The sequence below is a fragment of the Parus major genome, chromosome 28 (assembly GCF_001522545.3).
Source record: "Parus major isolate Abel chromosome 28, Parus_major1.1, whole genome shotgun sequence".
Lineage (NCBI taxonomy): Eukaryota > Metazoa > Chordata > Aves > Passeriformes > Paridae > Parus > Parus major.
Window position 1 is genome coordinate 2681730 of NC_031797.1, and position 19050 is coordinate 2700779.

At 49.7% G+C, this 19050-nt stretch overlaps 2 protein-coding genes across 4 annotated transcripts in view; one reads left to right on the forward strand and one right to left on the reverse strand.

Moving 5' to 3' along the window:
* Nucleotides 1-19: 19 nt before the first annotated feature.
* Nucleotides 20-5491, forward strand: HSD11B1L (hydroxysteroid 11-beta dehydrogenase 1 like). Its single transcript, XM_015651858.3, has 8 exons — nucleotides 20-340; nucleotides 446-627; nucleotides 1259-1389; nucleotides 2544-2655; nucleotides 3009-3100; nucleotides 4127-4220; nucleotides 4509-4674; nucleotides 4881-5491. The coding sequence occupies exons 2-8, from the start codon at nucleotides 543-545 to the stop codon at nucleotides 5065-5067; spliced, it is 867 nt and encodes a 288-aa protein (XP_015507344.1). The 5' UTR covers nucleotides 20-340; nucleotides 446-542; the 3' UTR covers nucleotides 5068-5491.
* A 382-nt stretch (nucleotides 5492-5873) lies between these two features.
* CELF5 (CUGBP Elav-like family member 5) overlaps nucleotides 5874-19050 on the reverse strand; it is a 36200-nt gene continuing 23023 nt past the window's right edge. Inside the window, exons 4-13 of one of the 3 annotated variants that reach the window (XM_033520152.1) lie at nucleotides 17596-17724; nucleotides 16973-17052; nucleotides 15915-16061; nucleotides 11283-11427; nucleotides 10535-10681; nucleotides 10257-10319; nucleotides 10086-10169; nucleotides 8914-9057; nucleotides 8650-8814; nucleotides 5874-7636 (exon numbers count right to left, since the gene is read on the reverse strand). In XM_033520152.1, coding sequence (XP_033376043.1) covers nucleotides 8687-8814; nucleotides 8914-9057; nucleotides 10086-10169; nucleotides 10257-10319; nucleotides 10535-10681; nucleotides 11283-11427; nucleotides 15915-16061; nucleotides 16973-17052; nucleotides 17596-17724 — 1067 coding nt within the window. In that variant the 3' untranslated portion in view covers nucleotides 5874-7636; nucleotides 8650-8686. Of the gene's footprint in view, nucleotides 7820-8649; nucleotides 8815-8913; nucleotides 9058-10085; nucleotides 10170-10256; nucleotides 10320-10534; nucleotides 10682-11282; nucleotides 11428-15914; nucleotides 16062-16972; nucleotides 17053-17595; nucleotides 17725-19050 lie in introns of all 3 variants that reach the window. The other 2 variants (XM_015651856.3, XM_015651857.3) reach the window with 2 other exon arrangements.

A 19050-nucleotide genomic window follows, 5' to 3' on the forward strand; every position in this document is an offset into this window, starting at 1 on the left:
GTGAGGGGCCGGGCAGGGCTGAGGGCGTGAGGGGGCCAGGCGCGGCTCCTGAGCCTTTGTGTCGCTGTCCCCGGCGCTCGTTTTGTCGCTCCGTGTCGCAGCGTGGTTGGTGGCAGAGCAGCTTATCCCGCTGCTCGTCTCATCCAGACAAGGCTCCGTCCTGTGGGCTCTGCCGCCGCCCCCCTCCCGAGATCCGGCTGCTTTGGGGTCACTGCTGCCAACTGTTATCAGTCTAATGAATTAAGACATCTCTAAGATTAGACACGAGGGGGTTTTTTCCTCCTGTAGGCTCGCGGTGTGTGGAGGCTGGCTCTGAGTGCAGATTCTGTGGGAATTGCCGGTAAAAGATCCTTTTTATTGTTGACCAAGGTGGCTGTGGCTCCCAGGGGAGAGACCCCTCAGGTGGGCTCTCGGTTCTACAAAAGCCTTTACGTGCCTCTCGCAGGTTGGCTCCGGGCATCAGAGGAAGGAGAGCACAGTATCATTTTGGCTGAAGTGCTCAGCTTCAAGACTTCACTTTGTTCCTCACAGCTTGGAGGGATATGAAGCCAATTGGAAAAGTGCTTTGTGCTACAGGGGTTGTAGCTGGGCTCATAGCTTTCTTCTGGGGAGATGACTTTAACCCAGGTAGGCTCACCAGGGGGATGATTTCAAGCTGAAGTGTAAGTCACATAAGGGAAGAGGTTGAATTTCCAAACTTTGACTGATGGTCTCATTCCTGCCCACAGTCTTACAAGAGTTGGTGAACCCAAAGCAATGTTTCATTCCCAGAAACAAAAAGAAACAAAGAGGAAGACAAAATAGTCTAAAGGCAGGGATCTTGCTGTCTCTGTGGGGGGAAAATGGCACTTTGCTACTGCCTTGCTCTTTTTATGTTTTGGTTGTAAATTCCTTGGTGTCAAGAGTCATCTCTATAGTGTGCACAAGAGGGCTGAGGTGTCTCCAGACTGATGGCAAAGAGTAAATGATACGTAGAAGGCACATAGCCTGGTTTCTGGTTTATGTTGTACAGCTTCTTAGAAGGTGAAAAACAACTTGGTTCTTGAAAGATTTTGGTCTAGCAAAGGCCCTGTGACACAGCTAGCTGGCATGTCATTGCATCATCAGTCCTGCCTCTTCCAGTTTTGGAAAAGCACCAAGAATTTTGAGCACTTAGGTGCATCTTTCTTCTTTAAACCTCTGCCAGTAGTTAAGGGCAGCTCCTCTGCTGCTTTCTTCACTAACTTCTGTATCTTTTATTCTCTTTCCCATAAAAAAGAGAGCCTGTCTGGTGCCCGTGTTCTTGTGACTGGAGCCAGTGCTGGGATTGGAGAGCAAATAGCATATCACTATGCCAGATTTGGTGCTGAAATTGTGTTGACTGCCAGAAGGGAAGCTGTGCTGCAGAAGGTAAGAACCTTGTCCTTTTATGGGGGAAGACATGAGAGATTCAGGCTTTTACCAAACCAACAAAAAAATTAGTTGTCAGCATGATCAATTTTCTTTCGGAACTGTTAAGCATAAACCCAGAAGACAAGTTGGCCTGTACAAGAAGATGCAGTGCCTGAGCTTTTAACTGCCAGAACATTTATTTGTATGAGGGGATGGTGTGAAGCTGCATCAGGGAAAGTTCAGGTTGGACATTAGGAAAATGTTCTCCACTTAGAGGGTGACCAGGATTTACTGGAGTAAATTCCCCAGGGAGATGTGGTCATGGCACCAAGTCTGTCAGAGGTCAAGGAATATCTGGGCCACATTTTTAATGATATGGTTTGGTTTGAAGGAGTTCTGTGAGGAGCAGGGATTTGGATTTCATGATCCTTATGGGTCATCTTCAATTTTAGATTCTCCATGAACTACAACTCCTGTGCAATATTGTGCAGCTTTTCAGAGTCCAAATTGTTCTATTTGTAGCTGTTTTGTTAAAAACTCAAGACCTTTTGTAGGTTAAATGCCTTTTTCACCAACTCAAACAGATGAGACTTCTTCATCTGTACGTTATGAAAAGGGATAATATTTAGAAAGGGTAACTCTTTAACTGTGGGGATGTGTGACTTCCAAGGAAAGTTCTTCACTGTGAAATGGTGCAAAAGGTGAATTGGGGACAGTGAGCATAATAATAGTTCCTAATGACTGGAAGGCATTATTTCAGCAAATAGCTAAAAGTGCGTATCATTGCCAGGCACATTCACACACTCAGCATAGCAAAGGAATTATGAAAGATGAATTCTTTTCCAGTTAGTTTGGAAAAAAGAGAAGAACTTAATGTAAAGCATAACCCTTGTTCCAGAAGATTTCTCCTGAAGAAGATAGTTTTTTTCCCAGTGAATCTTGATCCTGTCCCAAAGTAGATTGTTTAAGCAGACAGTTAGAGGTAACTTTGCAGGATGCAGATTCAAAGTCTGGATGCAGAATGAGCTCTCCATGGCCCAAACAGCAGTGGATTTTAAATTAAAGTGTGTTGATGTCCAGAGCTGACTCTCACTGACTGTGGTGTGTGCTTTATGATGCACATTTCCCCTTTTCTTTTTCCAAATAGTTTAATCTTTGTGTTCTTTTTCAAGGTGATGGAGACATGCCTGACACTTGGAGCAAAGAAAGTATTTTATATCCCTGCAGATATGTCTTCCCCTTCAGAGCCTGAAAAGGTGGTTCAGTTTGCTGTTCAAAAGCTGGGTAAGCATCCTGGGCATCTCTCTGGCTTTCAGCTGTGTGCACAGTTCTCATTCTAGTAGGAGCTTCCTGCTTCAGTTCCCTGAACTGAGAAAGGTGTTAAGGACATAGATGTACCACCAGAACTAAGTTCTGAGCCTGAATCATGCTGAAACAACATTTCAGGGAGTTGTTGTCAGTTTTCCTTTCAGTTCTACTCCTGAGGAGCAGTCAGAGCTGCTCCTGGGTGGGCATATTTAATCTGTCTTCATAGTAAAGTACTTCCCAGCCTTTTGAAGGAGTGGTTCAGCCCTCCTGGCCCTGGTTGATGGTGAGGGGATGGGCCCCTTGTGTGACTGTTTTTCCTGCTGTCCAAGGGGGCCTGGATTACCTCGTGTTGAACCACATCGGCACGAACCGCTTCCAGGAGTGGACTGGAGATGTGGAATACACCCGCTGGCTCATGCAGGTGAGGCTTCCCAGCTCACCTGGAACTGGGTGAGCCTGACATCTCCTGGGACAGCTTTGGGAAGCTCCAAGGCAAATCCAAGTCTGTGGCAATGGTTGAGAACAATCCTTTTGCTTTATTCCTGTTTGAAGTCAAGCAGTTTGGAGGCTTTATTGCTAGAGAGGTGTTTTGCTCAGATGTTGTACATTTGTGAAGAGGAATGTTTGGGAAGAACTTTAGACTTCCTCCTTCTGTCCTTCTTACCTCCCTTTAGCCCAGGGGTTTAGGATTGATGGGCAGTTCCAGGCAGTTGTGTTTAATTCAGGAAGGTCTGTAAGTGAGCAGCCAGCACTTCCTACAGGTCTATGGCAAGTGCACAATTGCAGAACACAAAGTTGTTTGAAATGGTGTCTGCCACTTGAGTCTCTATTCACAGATTTAGAGTTTTCCTGTAGAATCACCCTGGTGCCAGGTTTTGGGGCCATGGAAATGAAGAGCTGTTTTCTTGATTCAGTCTTCTTCATTCAGGTGGGTCATACTAGTTTCATTTTGGAAGGAGGCTTTTTGCTGGAGAGTGGGAACTTAGGAACGTAGGTAAGAAATTCTTAGAATTTAAGAGAGCAGTCAAGCTCTGAAGATATGCTGAATTTTGTCCTTCATTGTAGTCTGAATTCAGTCAAAAGAAACTTAAAAGGGGATCAGACTGAGACTCAGTGTCTTTGGTAGGGGTTGCAGAGTAAAGAATAGCATAAAGCAGGGACAGCTAATTATATCTTGTCAGGAAATCTGACAATTGTTATTGTGACAATATGTTAAAGCCCAGGAATAACCTTTGCTCTGAATCTTCTTCACTGCTTTTTCTGGAATCCAAAAGACTTCTGGATGCAATGTTTGTCCCCATCTTTAGAGGTGATTTTTCTCACTTGCTGTTTGAAAAGACAATTCCAAACCATGCTCCTTTTCATTTCTGACCACTCTATTACAGACTTCCTTGGTTCATGCTTTCAAACCCTCTACCTTCTTCCATGTCTACATTTCTTGTTCCAGGTGAATTTTTTGAGTTATGTGGCTCTTGCAACAGCAGCTCTTCCCACCCTGGAGAGGAACAGAGGTGCTCTAGTGGTTGTTTCTTCCCTCACAGGTTGGTGACTTTACCTGAAGTGGAAGCCATGGTTCCCAGTACTGTTCATGTGTACTGTTCATATTTCTCTGTTCAACTCCTAAACACAAACTGTGCTTTTCATAGTATATAACAATATTATAATAAACATATAATAATATAATGTGTACTAATATATAAAGGGAGACTCACCTGAACAGGAGTTGATACAGTATGGCAAATGCTGCATCTTTTCCCAGATTCCCTCTCCATGGATCCTCCTTACACCCAGTTTCCTGGTGTTTTCCATTCTCTCTTTCCCCTTTCCAGGGAGAATGCCCACTCCCTTCACCACTTCTTATTCTGCCACCAAGTTTGCACTGGATGGATTCTTCGGCTCACTGCGCCACGAGCTCATCATGCAGAGGAGAAATGTGTCTGTCACACTGTGCATCCTGGGCCTGATTGATACTGCTTCAGCACTGGAGTACACCAGGTATGTATTTGTCTGCAGGAACACATCTCTTCTTGAGAGCATGCAAAAAAATGCACAGCAACTCTAAGAGGGCTGTCTGGGGAGAGTGCACCTGCCTGGGCACATCACAGGGGTTGTTCATTATGGAACAGGAAGCCCTGTGGGGTCAGTGTGCCCAGTTCAAACCCCAGCCTGGCTCTGAGTGACCCTCTCCCATTCCCTTGCAGGGGCAAAGTGCACCTCAGTGCCTCCCCTGCTCCCGAGGCCGCGCTCGCCATCGTCCGCGGTGGAGCTGCTCGGGCACACGAGGTTTTCTACCCACGGTGGCTGCAGCAGCTCTGCTGCCTCTGGGCTCTGTTCCCCAGCAGCGGGAACCAGGTGCTGCGGACTTTCTATAACTACAGCAGTCCCTAAGGGATGCCCAGTCTCATCCTACATCCCTTCTAATCATGTTCCTGCCATCCCACTCAACCAGTGGTATCAAGCAGGAGCAGGGCAGCAGCGGTGGCAAAGTCCCCTTTTCCTAACATGACCTGTGGTCTCTCATCTGCTTCAGCCATGGTTCTGCTGCTGCTACCCATCAGTCAGAGATCTTTCCCGCTGTTCACTCTGCCTTAGCCCTCCTCCTTCAGCCTCACCTGTCTGCTTTGACTGCAGCCAGCCTTTTCTCAGACCCAGATTTAACCCCTGTCCATCTGCACAGGATGTCCTGGAATGTCTGTACATTCCTGGGTCGTCCTCCTCCACCACTTCATTTTGGATTCCACGAACCCTCTTGCTTCCTCTAAGTAGAATTTTAATCTCCAGTTTAATAAAACAAGTTTTTAATGTGTTGGTATTATGTGGTGATGCTTCCTCTGTGAAGAAATATTGGTCCCTGGATTCTGTGGGCCAAGGGCTGTTTGCTGACCTGTGACCTGTTAAATTAGCCCAGGGCTTTGGCAATGTCTTCAAGTGTAAGCATTACCTAAAAGCAGATGCAACTAACAAGATGAAGTAGAGCCCCAGTTACTTAGCAAGTAAAACTTTTATTAAATAAATTTAGGATTTTTTTTTTTTGACCAGAGTGAGGAATTTGACATTGACAAAGCTTGTATCGCACCTGTAACATTGTTCAGTCACATCAGTAACTGTGATGGAAGAAACTGTAAATGCTTGTTTTAAACCAGCTTGACCTAGGAGTCCCAAAGTCCTTTTTTTTCCCATTTTGCATTTGTTCATATTTTTTCTTTTTTTTTTTTTTTGTTTTGTTCAAAATTAGACTAAGTTTAAACTTCATGAAATTACTTGTAGCAGAAATAAAGTACATTATACAAATCACATACATAATAGATGTTAAGTATAAAAATGGTATTTACAATAAGTAAACATGGACTATAGAAACACACAGACTCTCACAGCTTCATTCACCTCTCATAAACTCTCAGCGTCAGACACAGAAGGGTGGTTGAGGAGATGTGAAGGTACTTCAAGGACTGTGCCACAAACACCTGAACAAAGGGCAAACTGGAGGAGAATGAGAGTTGGCCGAGATTCTCCAAAATCCCCATAGCTCACTTCAGTATCAATTGCACCAACTTTGCCCCACCAACTCTCTGTCCCTATTTCAATGTGCTCACACACCCTCACACACACACCAATGTTTGTGGTACCTTATCAAACTCTGGAATATTGAAATCGTTCATTCCTAATCAATCTGGGGTTTGTTGGTCTGCTCTGCCTTGCTTTCCTTTCCTTATTTTTGTAGAAACTTGAAGAGACAGTTCCACACTGTTCAAGGGATGTGCCTTGTCAGGATGACACACACCCCCCACTCCCAGGGGATCTTTTTAAAATCCAGTTCTGAACTACATTCTGTGCTTTAGAGTTTGTGTATGTAGTGTATAGAGCTGTCCCTACATATATATATGTGTGTGTATATATATATGTATATGCTGCATAATGTATAATCTGTCTCTTGGAGGGGGTGCTGGGGGAAAAAATCCCAGAATGGAACCCTCTTTCATCCTGTTTTCTTTGCATCTGCTGGGGAAAGCTTTGCAGCGAGTGCATGAGGAGAGTCCTCCTGCTGAAATCAGAGGGAGAAAGCGTCCTGTGTCATCTGGAACGGGAACTGCCCACTCCCCAGTGCTGGTATCCGACACAGGGAGGCAGTGTGCAGCCCCTGGGAGCTGTGCTGGAGATTGCATCTGCTCACACTCTCATCTTCTCCTGCCTTCATCAAGAAAATGCTGTTGCCATGGAGAGCTGTGAAACACGGATCTGTGCCATGTGTGGGGAGGCAGTGCAGTTCCTCTAAGTAAGGGGACTGTTTTCCTGTGCTTTCAGCCTAATCACAGAGTGCTCAGGGTAGGGGCTGGCACCACATCCCAGGAGCTTTGTCTGCAGAAGCCCTTGGAAAGGTAAGACAGAGCTCTCCAGATCCTTAACCAGGCTGGTGCTAAGGTGGATAAGTGACTCAAGCTGAGCAGCTGACTGTGCCCTAATCCTGGAGGAATGTATTTCTCCTTGCTTGTGTTGAGCAGAGAGATGTGCTCTCTCCCTCTCTCTCTCTCTCTCTCCACCCAACCCACCCCCAGCCCCCTCTCTCCAAAATGTTCAGGCCTATCTGCAGTGCGTGCTGAGAAGACACTGTTGCAAAGGCAAACCCCTCATTTCCAGTACCTCTTGCAAGCAGTCAGTCTCTGAATGGAAAAGTTTGGTCCTGTGAGCTAGTTTAAAAAAAAAATAGAGACTGTATATATTTATAGTTATCTATGAAAGGGCCAGAAACAGAGCAGGAGGGAGGGAGGGACGGAAGTAAATTTCCACACATCACTGCAGTAACCTAGAGACACACCATGGGTTTGCTTGGTCCATGTTCTCCAGCCACACCCCGAGAGGAAGAGCTCCGTGTCCCAGGGGCTGCTGGTTTGCTGGTCCCTTTGCTTTGCACCACGTTAGCAGCAAATATGCGAGTCCAGGCGTGGCAAGAATCTTCCTCCTGGGCAGATATTGAGCCTTCTCTTTAATTGCATGTCTTGGAGAGGAGGGGAGGAGGAAGATGGGGTGGGTAAGGTGGGAAGCCGAGGAAGGAAAGGGGTGGTGTCAAAAGAGTCGATAAATTTACTGGCCTCTCTGAAAATCAACCTGAAGCAGAAATTCTTCCTCTGGACTTTCCCTTCACCTGAACAGAAAGGGGGAAGGGAGGGAATTGGGAGATTAGGAGGATATCTATGCAAACCTCAGGCTTTGAACTGCTGCTGCTGCTTAAACCTGGAAGACTCTGACTCAAATCAGATCAGCCCTCCCTTGCTCCCCATCTGTAGGCTGGCAGGAGCTGGCTCTTGGACAGCAGCCCTTCAGGGTCTCACCTTTTCTCTGCTTTTCTGTGATCCCTGTGAATCATGGGATACTCTTCTTACCCCAGAAAGCAATCTTTGCAGACTAACTTCAGGGCCCATGTAACAACTGAAAACTACTGGGGTTTAATGCTTTTTTAAGCAGTCAAAAGCTTTTTGGGAGCAGTTGGACAGCAGAGTAAAACCTTGCTCAGACCACAAACAGGCCACTGGAACCATCTGCCTCAGGGCCCCGAGGGCACCCACCTGTGCTGTCTGTCCTCACTGCCCACAGCTCCAAAAGTCTCCTTACAGCTCTGTGCCATCAGCCTTTGTCTGACACACACATGGACATGCCAGTCACCACCTGTCCATGGACCTGTCCTGTCCATGGATCTCACTACCTGGGCTCCAACTCCTGGATTGGCTTCCCAGCTCGATGTTTATTGATGTCATTATAGACCTGCCTGGCAATCACCAGACTATGTCTGACCCTGTTCACCTTCACCAGACCTGACCCTGATCTTGAGCCTCTGGCTTGGCTTTGGGCTTTCCCCATTGCCACAAATTTGCCTGATGATTGTTGAACCTGGCCATCATCTCCAGGCCTGCTCTGGTCACCCTGCTCAGGTGAAGCCTCTGCCCCACCAGCTGTGCCCTGCTGGGGGCAGTTTACCTGTGCTGCAGAAGTGACTCCTGCTTGCTCACTGCTGTCAGTAGGGATGGTTGGCATCCTTGGGCCGTTTTAACTGCACCTTCAAGCGTTTCATGCCAATCTGGAAGCCATTCATGGCCTGGATAGCAGTCTGTGCACTGGATGGGTTGTCAAAGCTCACAAAACCTGCAGGAAGGACACAGGACGGATGACAATGGCACTGTTGGTGCCATGCCCAATATGAGCATCACTGTTATTGATCATGCTTCCCTTGCCTGCACTTACCAAAACACTTGCTCTGGTTGGTGGCACGATCCATGAACACCTTTGAGGAGATGATATTGCCAAAGGGCAGGAACATCTGCATCAGCTCGTTGTCTCCAAACTCCTGGGGGAGATGGTAGATGAAGAGATTGCAGCCTTCAGGACCTGCAGGTACGGGGGCGATGGGGAAAGACAAAACAGAAAGCCCCCAAAGGACAGGGGAAGAGAAATGGGCTCAACTCACAGCTCAACACTGGAGGAGAGCCCTAGCACTGCCTCCTTCTGCTCTGATCTCCCCTTGCTTGTCTCTGTCACTGCTCCATGAAGGGATCTGAGGGATCTCAAAGAGCAACTGGGAGACTCAATAAAAAACTAGAGTTTCTGGAGAGCAGATTCTCTTTCAAAGCCTGTCTAGTTCCTACACAGGGCGCTGGACACAACTGTGTGAGTGTCTGGGTGCTGTTTTGCTGGAAGGAAATCAGCTGAGGTGAGAGCTCACAGCTGTCACAGTCCTAGGAGAGCAGCAGACACTGCTGTGTGAAAGCTGCTGCTGTAGCACTCCCTGCAGTATTGCCTTCAGTCCAGAAGCCTTTACTGGAAACCTCCTGGACTGCCACACATCAAATTTATGGGCTGACCTGGTCCTGTCCACTCTTTCACTTGCTCCTTAGGAACAGAAGAAGCTGCTCCCTTGCTGACACTTGCTCCACCAATCAGGTGTAGAGAGAGAATGCCTTTGCCTCCAAATTCTATTCAAGCCAGTTTTGAATTAAGTTGAAATTAAGTTCAGTAGGCTATGAAGGCTGAAAAGAGAGGAGTACTTGGAGAGGCTGGTTTGACTGGTTCCACTGTGCTTTTGGCACCAGCAAAGAGGGGGATGAGTGCACTTTGCCCCTGACTGCATAGGGAAGGTGCTGACTCTCATCCCCTTTGGTGTTAAGGGTAATCCAGGGCCTACTGCCCCTTTGCACCTGGCAGCATCTGGCCAGATGTGAGGTCAGGAAACATCCCCTGCTCCTTCCCAGACCACTCACTGCAGACATGTGGTTGTTTCCATACCCCAGCTCCAGCATTAAAGACCAGTGGACAAAAATTAGTGCTGTCTCCTCTCCATCTGCTCTGTCATGCAGAAGATGAGCTCCACAAATCCCACCTACACCACTGGACACCCCTATTCCCACCCTGATCCTCACCTTCTTGCTGCTGCTGCTGCAGGATGGGAGGCTGCTGAGGGATGCTCTGTGCAATGGGGGTGATGGTGGTGGTTGGATACACAGCTGTAGCCCAAGGAGACAGAACAAACCATTTACCTGAGGATCTGGTCAGCCACACAAGGGCCTGAGGGAGACAAGGGAAGCTGGTACCTGCATACTGCTGAACTCCTGTGAAGGCTGGGTGCAAAGTCTCTGCTACTGAAGGGCTCTGGGCTGCAGAGAAAAACACAATCAGAAGCACAGCAAATGGAATCACTCATGCATTCTGTGTGTGTAGTGTGTGCAGTGTTGTTTCCAACCCTTGCCCCAAAGTGAGTCTCAGTGCCTGCCTGGGAGGGAGCTGTAAAAGTGTGGGGAGACCAGAAAAGAGGAACTAATTGCAGTTCCTCAGGTGTCTGCATGGTGGGGTTTTTTACTGCTCTCAATACCTGAATATGGCACGAGGCCATTGGTGTAAACTGTTTCCAAGGTTGGATGCCCATTTGGAAATGGTACCACTCCAGTGAATCCATTGGAAATGGGTGCCACCAGTCCTGGCATGGCTGCTGTTCCCAGGAGAGGTGGTGAATGTAGCCCTGGAGAACAAGAAGAGAGGACATCCCATGGAAGTGAAGGTCCCACAAAGCCCCTGCTCCCCCCTTCCACCTGCCTGGCAAGACTGCTGTGTATGAAGCCATTATCTCTTCTCTTTGGCACGTGGAGATGACAGACTGGTGCTAGAGCCTTTACAAAATTAAGAGGCAGCACTAGTGGGAAGAGTGTGAGAAGAACTGCCAGTCCTGAGTGCTGTCAGAGCTCTGAACATCTTTGATCTGGGTTTGCACAGCACCTGGCATGACACATGACTGCTCTGACAGGGGTTTGAACCCAATATGCATTATTGCTGTGGGATGATGATCATGAACAACAGCACTGCTGACCTCAGAGCCAAGTGCAATCCTGGAAACCCAGTCCTTCTCTACTAAAACTGCAGCAAAAATGCACAGCCGTAGGGCAAGAGGATATGTGTTGAACATGTGAGGGTGCCAGGGGGGTGCAGGAATTTGTGCAGAGCAGAGACTGCTGTGCTCAGAGGCTGCACTGTTGGAAAGGTGGGTGTAAATGCAGCTGCTGAGGCTGGAGGTGCAGAACTGTTTGACCCCTGAGTGCTGGGGCAGGAGGTTCCCTGAGGCTCACCTGACGCTGGTGCAATGGGAGCAGCGGGCAGCCCGTTGAGACTGACGGCACCGATCTGCTGGATGTGGCACGGGGAGAAGGCGACGCCCGGGCTCAGGTAGCTGCCGTGGGAGGTGGAGAGAACCGTGGTCTGCTGCTGCATCAGCTGCAAAGCAGGACCGTGCAGTCAGGGCCCTGCAGAGCTGGGGGAGCCTGTGCAGACCAGCCTGGCCGTCACCTCCCCCAGGTCCTGCCACCTGTCCTGGAGCTTCCCCTGACACTGCCAGACCTGCTGGGGTGGGCAGTGCTGGCTGTCCTCCCCAGCCCAGTCCCCAGTCTCGGGGCCCACGAGGTCCCTGCAGCCACGTTCTCACAGCTGCTGCCTCTGCCAGCGTGGGACAGTGGCCTGGCCACCCAGGAGAGCCCCCGAGAGCTGGGCACAGCTCCCTGTCCTGCAGCCAGGGGACACAGCTCAGGGGACATCCCAGTCCACAAAGACAGGGCCACGGCTGGGCACCCCATGGCCAGCAGCCTCGAGGGGTTGTGGCTCACTGGCTGGGCACAGGGAACCAGGACAGGCCCCTTTGGCTCAGAGAGCTCCTGCACTGGGGAGAGAGCAGCTCAGGGCTCTGCTCCTGGCACCCAGCAGTGCCATCCCCACAGCCTTGCACTGCCAGGCACAGGCCCCTCTCCCTGGTCACTTCTCCTGGGACAGTGCCAGATATTAAACACAGCTTTGCCTCGAAGAACGGGGCCCAAACCCCAGATTGTGCTGGGAGACACACGGAGCTCGCTGTGGCACAGGCACTCTGTGTGCAGCCAGGTGTGTGCCCAGGCCCGGTTCTTGTGGCCTGCTTTGCCCTCAGAGCACTGGCCTGTGATGCCCTGAGCTCAGCCTGTCCTCTGGCACTGGCCTGCACCCTGGGGACAGGGGACATCAGCTCCTCCTGGTGCCATGACACACCTGCCAAGGCAGAGATGCACAGTACAAAAGGAAGGGTACGAGAGTTGACAGGAGGGTTAAGAGAAGAAAGAAATCCTTCTGGTCCTATTTGACCATCAGTGGGAACATAAGATGCCCTCAGAGTGCAGTGGCAAAAAAGACTTAGTTCTGGATGCAGAATTATCCAGCCCTTTATCAGATTTGTCTTCACATCAAGCAAGAAGAGCAGGGGAGGCACAGGAAACCAGAGATTCTCAGGAGGAGCCATGGGGTGACACGAGGCAAAACACAAGAAAACAACAAAAATCTTCCTGACACTGCCACATCCCACTGTCTGCTTTGCAACACAAACACACATCTCTCCAGGAACCCACCTCTTCACAAAGGGCTGAAGTCAGTAAGGCAGTTTGGCCCAGGGCTCAGCTGCAGAATCTGAAAAGTTTGTGGCTAGTTCAACCTCAAAATTTCCTCCACACAAAAAATGATCACGGCTTTTGCATCAAAAGAAGAAGGATTTCGTGGCAGGGCTGCCTCTGTAAGCTTTGTGTACAAGTGAAGCCATGGGGTGCAATTGGCTGGAGCCCTTTTTGGGGATGGGTGAGTACTCCCAGGCCTGTCCCAACACAGGGGCTCTGGGGCAGGGGGGCACTGACAGCACAGGGGTCACTCCTGTGCCATTCCAGAAAGGACAAGCTCTGGTATCACCTCTCTGTGCACCACCACATCACCCCTGGCTCCCCTGGCCCTGGACTCCCTCCTGTCACTGGGAGCCACCCCAAGCCAGGGCTGCAGTGAAACGTGGCTGTCCCCACTCCAGGGTGCAGGAACCAACACATCTCCTGCTCACTCTGAATATTGATCTTCTCTTTTCTCATTAATGTCTGTTCTGTGCCGGGTCTGGCTGGACCAAGGCCTCCATCCAGCTGCATGAGCACCAAATTGGCACTCTGGAATTGTTCTCATCACTTACATAAAATTACCATAATGAACCATAAGAGCAAAAATAAAAGGAGGGGAGGTGTGAACAAATTATGGTTTGTCTTTGGAACTAATTGATTTATTATATACAAGAAATATTCAGGCATTATAAGCACTTAGTAAATTGCTCTAGCTGTTTTTTTAAGACTTCAAGGCTCTTCTGTATTAATATTTTTTTAGAAGCGCCCAAACATTTCCCTGAGTCCACCTGAACTAACTTGTTGAATAAAATGAACTCATTTGCAGAGGCACCTGGGATCAAAACCTGATTTAAGCACTGAAATAAACTGCTTTCAGATGCTTAGCCAGTTGTACTTCCCAGATGAGACTTTTTCTAACAGTTTCAGCTAACATGCACTGTTTGACTATTTTAAGTACCTTATTTTGCATATTTGCATAGATCTGAATAACTTTAGACTGAACTTAATGTATGATTATTTCATGTTTAATTTGAGATAGTTTTAGAAGAAGAAGGTTATTAATATAAATTTAAAACAGACAACTGAAAACAAAACAAAAACAACCCAGGCTCCAAACTTCTTCCTAAACCCCTGGGGACCACTTTGGCTTGGTAACTCAGCAAACCCCGTGGGGACAGGGAGAGGAAGCTGTTGTGTACTAAATGATGGCTACAAGAACCTGTGATGCCTCTGATGCACAAGTGCACCCCAGCAGCACTTGCACCTCTCAGTCTGGTTCAGCCACATCCACAATGGTTATCTGGGGGACCTTGGGTGAAGCATCTACTCCTCCAAGCCCCAGATCAGGAAGGCTTGAGGGATTTTGGGCTGCCCCTGAGCCCTGGCTTATCAGAGGTGCCAGCTCCTAAGGGCTGCCCGTGGCAGAGCATTTTGAGGAACCAGAAGGAGATTGAGGATGGAAATCTCCCTCTTTTGCCCCCACTTTCAGAGATGTTAGATGGCATTCCAAAGGGCTGACTCCCTCTCCCTCTGATGGTGCCACTGTGTGTGTGTGGACTGGCTGAGATCTGTTCTCCAGAAGGGAGACCAAAGATGGGAATGGCACAAGAGAAGAAATAATCAGGTGTGAGGTCAGTGCCTTGGGGAAAAAAAACAGGAGAACCAAACCCAGTGCAAAGTAAAAGGAAAGGAAGATAAAAATCCAAAATAAGTGGGAGACAGGCTGAGTCTAGAGTCAAGGGGAAAATCAAAAACCAAGTCACAGAGCAGGAAGGCAGTGAAGAATCAGAGAGAGAGCAACACAGTAACAGACACAACTGAGGAGAAAGAAGATGCAGACAAACAAGGAGGCACAGCTGAGACCTGACTGCCTTCTTGTCATCACCAGGGGTTCCTGAAGATTGAAATACTGAGTCTGGAAGCTCTCACTGCTCTTCCTCCTTACACAGCTGGACCTTAAGCTGATAAAGCACCTCCTGCCACCACAACCTCACTGTGGCTCCATTCCTGCCTTCTTCACCATGCCCAAGTCAGGGCCATCTCTAGGACAGGAGACACACCAGGATGCTCCTCTCACAGCTGAGATAAGCTACATTTTGACCTCAGGTGCAGCTGGCTCTGAACAGAAAAGAAGGATCCTGGCAAAAGGTGCCTGGTCACAAGGGGTTCTTCAAATAATCTGTGTTGGATCAATTCTCTGGCTAGCAAATTTCCCCAAAGTTATGGAGCCTCATACAGATTTCCTTTTTTCTCATCCATACTCTTGCCACACACTTAAAATGCATTTGGCAGTTTCCAGGGAATCTTTGAGGAAACAGCCAACAATTGAGACGTGTTCCTTCTCTGTCACAGGAATGAAAGGAAGGCTCTGAAAGAATCAAGGAGCTGCTGAAGCCTGAGAAGAAGAGGTGTCCACATACAGGAGAAGAACAGGTTTATTTTCACTACCCCCTAGAAAATTACTTTCAGTAACAGTATCTACTTTTGAGTTCTCTGTCAACACAAGAATCTCTTGTGCCTTGAGCAATTTCTGAGCCTCCTTCCATGGGCTTTACACTTGGCAGCAGAGACCTGAAAATGACAATCACCAAGGAGGCTCCAACAATGCTCCACCACAGCTGATCTGGGACTTCTTGAGTTTGGGACCTACCTCGAACATCAGTGGCAATTGCCACCATGGCTCCAAGGCAAGGAGGTTCTCTCACTAAAACCCAAAGCAATAAAAGCCAAATAAAACCCAAAGCACAGCCAGGCTGCTGAAACACCTCTGGCTCTCTGCTACCCACTGCTTCCTCTCCAGCACCTTGCAAACTCCACAGTCCCACTTGGCCAAGTGAGAAACCTGGGAGCCAAGGACAGCACTGGGGGAAACAGGGCTCTCCTGGGAATTTCAGCAGAGAAATAAACTCGTGAAGCTGGGTCCCAGAGCTCTCCTGCTGCTCCAAAACCAGACACACACATTTGTGCCAGAGCCAGAGGAAGAGTTCACAGGTTGGTATCTGTCAGATGTCATCCAAAGCTCTGAGCTCTCCTCATAACAAGACAGAAAGGTAGTGGGTCATGACTGACCTGTTCCAAACACCTCCACATCAGAGAAATCCCAGGCTCACTTTGAGGAGGCCCCAGCTCTCCCCTGCCCCCCCATTTCCAGGACAAAACCACACAAGAACTGTGCAAGACAAGGCAGCTGAGTGGAGAAACAAGCCAGAAGCACTCCCAGGTGCTGGGAAGCTTTCCCACAGTTGCCAGGAGATCGGTTTGTGGTGTCCCAGGGGTGGCAGCGCTCCCCACCCACGCCCGGGGGATACTCACAGCCTGCGCATAGGCGCTGTATGGGCTGAACGGCAGGGAGAGAGATGGAGTGAAAATGCCCAGCTGCCCCACCATTTGCTGCATACGGCGGAGGGTCCTCTCCTTATCTGTGTCAGCAAACTTCACCACTAGACTGGAGGAGGCACCCTAGGCACAGAGAGAGGAGACAGAGGAGGCAGGAGAGAAGAGGCGTGGGACAGCCAGAGAGTCAGCGGTCAGGCAAGGGAGGACGGGGCAGGACAGGCGGCAGAGAGGAGTGGGAAGAGGAGCAGAAGAGCAAATATTGGTGTGGAAGTGCTGGGGAGCTGCCTGGAAGGCTGTGCCCTACCCCATCTGTCTGTCCATCCAACCCTTCCCTCTCACACCCTTCCCCTCACACAGCTCTCTAGGTGGATGCACACATCCCTGGCTGAACTCCCCAGGGACACCCAGGGCACCGATGGCCACAAGCACCATCCTTCACCACCATGAGCTTGGTGGGACAGGCAGAGCAGCTCCTGGCAGCTGGGAATTCCCTGGCTGCAGCAGTGCACTGTGTGAGGTGCCCCAGTTTCAGGTTGGAGATTGCCAGAGATGAGGCCACAGCTGCAGCTCCACTTGCTCAGCTACAGCCAAAAACCCCACACAAGGCACAAAGGGCTCCCACCCGCACCCAGCCCACCCCAGGGACCTCCTCTACTGCCTAAATAAGAGAAGCCAAGGAGTGCTCAGACACTGAAGCCCTGACCACCCATGTGGCTGAACTGTCAGCTTTCACCCTGCTCAGTTTTGAACCACTCCAGGTAGCTGCTTCCAAGACAAAATCATTGCCTGATTTTTTGCTCTCTTATTCAGCTTTTACAGCTGTGAGTGCTGTCACCCCCAGCCACAAACAGCAGCCCAAGGGACAGGCTGGTCACTGCAAGTGCAGCACAGATGTGCACACACACCCCCACACACCTCCCAACCACACTGCTGTTAGACCTGTCGTGGTTTTTTGGAGAGTGTGGGGAGGTTCCTGCAAGAGGGAAATGGGACAAGGATTAGGAAGAGGGTAGGTCCCCTGGCCTTATACTCACGGGCATTGTCTGGCTGCCATGGAGTGCGTGGATTGCTGCCTGAGCCTCTGTGTGAGATGAGAACTTTACAAAAGCACAGCCTGGAAAGGGACAGAAAGAGCACAGGAGATTGCAGTGACAGGACTGCTGTGAAAGTGCCATCACGCAAGAGACAGTGTCTGTATCTCAGGTAGGGCAAAGGAAAGCCACCCCAAGGAAGCAGGGAACAAAAAGGATGACTCATCCCAAGTTCTCTATCCTGGAAAAAAGAGGAAGGGTCTCAAATTATTACTTCAATGATATACTCTACAGATGATGACACCATCTCCACCCTTGCCCCTGATCACCTCTTCCCCAGATTCTCTGTGGGTACAAACACCTCAACCTGCAGCCCCAGACTGACAGCACAGGCTCACGAGTGACCCTGAGAGCTCAGCCACTCATGGTGCTGTGCTTCCCCTCCTGTTCCCTCAGCCTCTGCCCACCTTCCCCAGTCCTTCTCTTCCTGCCCTGCTCCCTATTCCTGGCTGTTTTATGGGCTCCCATAAACACGGGGAGGGGAATGAGTGCCCCAGTGGGGAGGTGAGGCTGGTGAGCACCACCCAGAGCAGGGACAAAGGGCAGGACACACAGAGGGTTCACACCTTTGCTGTTCCCATCAGGTCCACGGAGCACCGTGCATTCATCAATGACCCCAAATGGTTCAAAGAGCCGGAGCACGTCATCCTCAGACTGCTGCTTATTTAACATGCCCACAAAGAGCTTCCTGTCCCCTAGGGGCAAACACAGAAACATCAACCTTCTATGAGGCTTGCAGTCCAGAGCAGGAGGAGAGGAACACTTAAGCACAAAACAGCCTGGTGTTAAAAACATGCCAGGCATGGAAATGATTTACTGTTGGCTGAAATGCTTCCAGGGGTGAAAATGCAGGGTCTGCCCAAGCTCCTCACATTTCTGTGGCTTCCCCTGTCCTACCCTCCCCAATGGAAAACAAAGGATTAATAATTTCCTTTCATTCATTAGCCTCTTCCTTTGAATAATCCAAAATAAATGATAGCAAGGAAAACTGCCTGGGCAATCCCATTTCTATTGATCAGCAGGTGAAGCCTTAGGAAACACAGCAGACCAAGGCAGGGTGATATATTCCAGGACCTTTAAATTCTGTTTCCTTTTCCTTCTCTCCAAGACCTATTTCCTTAGCTGCCATGTAACCAACAATCTTGATTTCCATTTGTCCTTCCCCACTCCAATCCAACCAGCTGTCTCCCAAGGGATAAACCCTGGCATCCTGAGTCTCCATCTGCCTCCCTGTAGGATCACCCAAGTACCAGACAGCTGGGTGAAGGCCAAGCATCAGCTCCATGGTCCCTGCTCCCCTCTCTGCAGTGGCCTTGTGCACCCGTGTCACAGGGAGCTGGAAGAGTGGCCAACACCTCCAGGACTCAGCTCAGTCCTTCTGGGTTCCTCCTCAAAGAGAGAAGTGAGGATTATGCTTTTGTTGGGATGGGTAAGTGTGGAGGCAAGGAAGGTGCAGAAAGCCTTCTCCCACTCTCTCCACAGGAGTCTGATGCCATCCAGCCAAGCACAAACAGCAGTGTTTGGGGCAGCATCCTCCCCAGACTGATGTGAACAGCAGAAAAACAGCTCAACACTGAAATCCCAGCCAGTCCAACCTCTGTTTTTGCCAGGAAACGAAGCTAACCCTCCCCCACTGCCCCAGATCTGCGTGGGGAGACACGACCCACAGGAGGGAACCTGTCGGGAGGTGGCTCCGGAGCAGCGGTGCCAGAGGATTCCTTATTGTTAGCGACAGGATGAGAGGGGCTGGCTCCAAACAAACCAATGCAATGTGACGCACGTCAGGGGCAATAGCGAGGGAGCTGCTCTCTGCTTGAGAGTGCAGTGACCTGAAAAACAACAGGTCTTGGAGCTACAGCAGCTCCGGGGGGTGCTGTGCACGGATGCCAGGCAAGGATGGCACATGACACATTCACAATGTCACCAAGGCTCCCCATAGCCCCTGCCTGGCTCCCCTTGGCCCGGGGGATGGCTCCTGATGGAAGGGAAGGGAAGGGAAGGGAAGGGAAGGGAAGGGAAGG

Excerpts from the sequence above, each read along its gene's own strand:
- HSD11B1L (XM_015651858.3), top strand. The coding sequence starts at position 543 with ATGAAGCCAATTGGAAAAGTGCTTTGTGCTACAGGGGTTGTAGCTGGG. Across the intron at positions 628-1,258 it reads GGGAGATGACTTTAACCCAG|AGAGCCTGTCTGGTGCCCGT; the intron begins GTAGGCTCACCA and ends CCCATAAAAAAG. Across the intron at positions 4,675-4,880 it reads TCAGCACTGGAGTACACCAG|GGGCAAAGTGCACCTCAGTG; the intron begins GTATGTATTTGT and ends ATTCCCTTGCAG.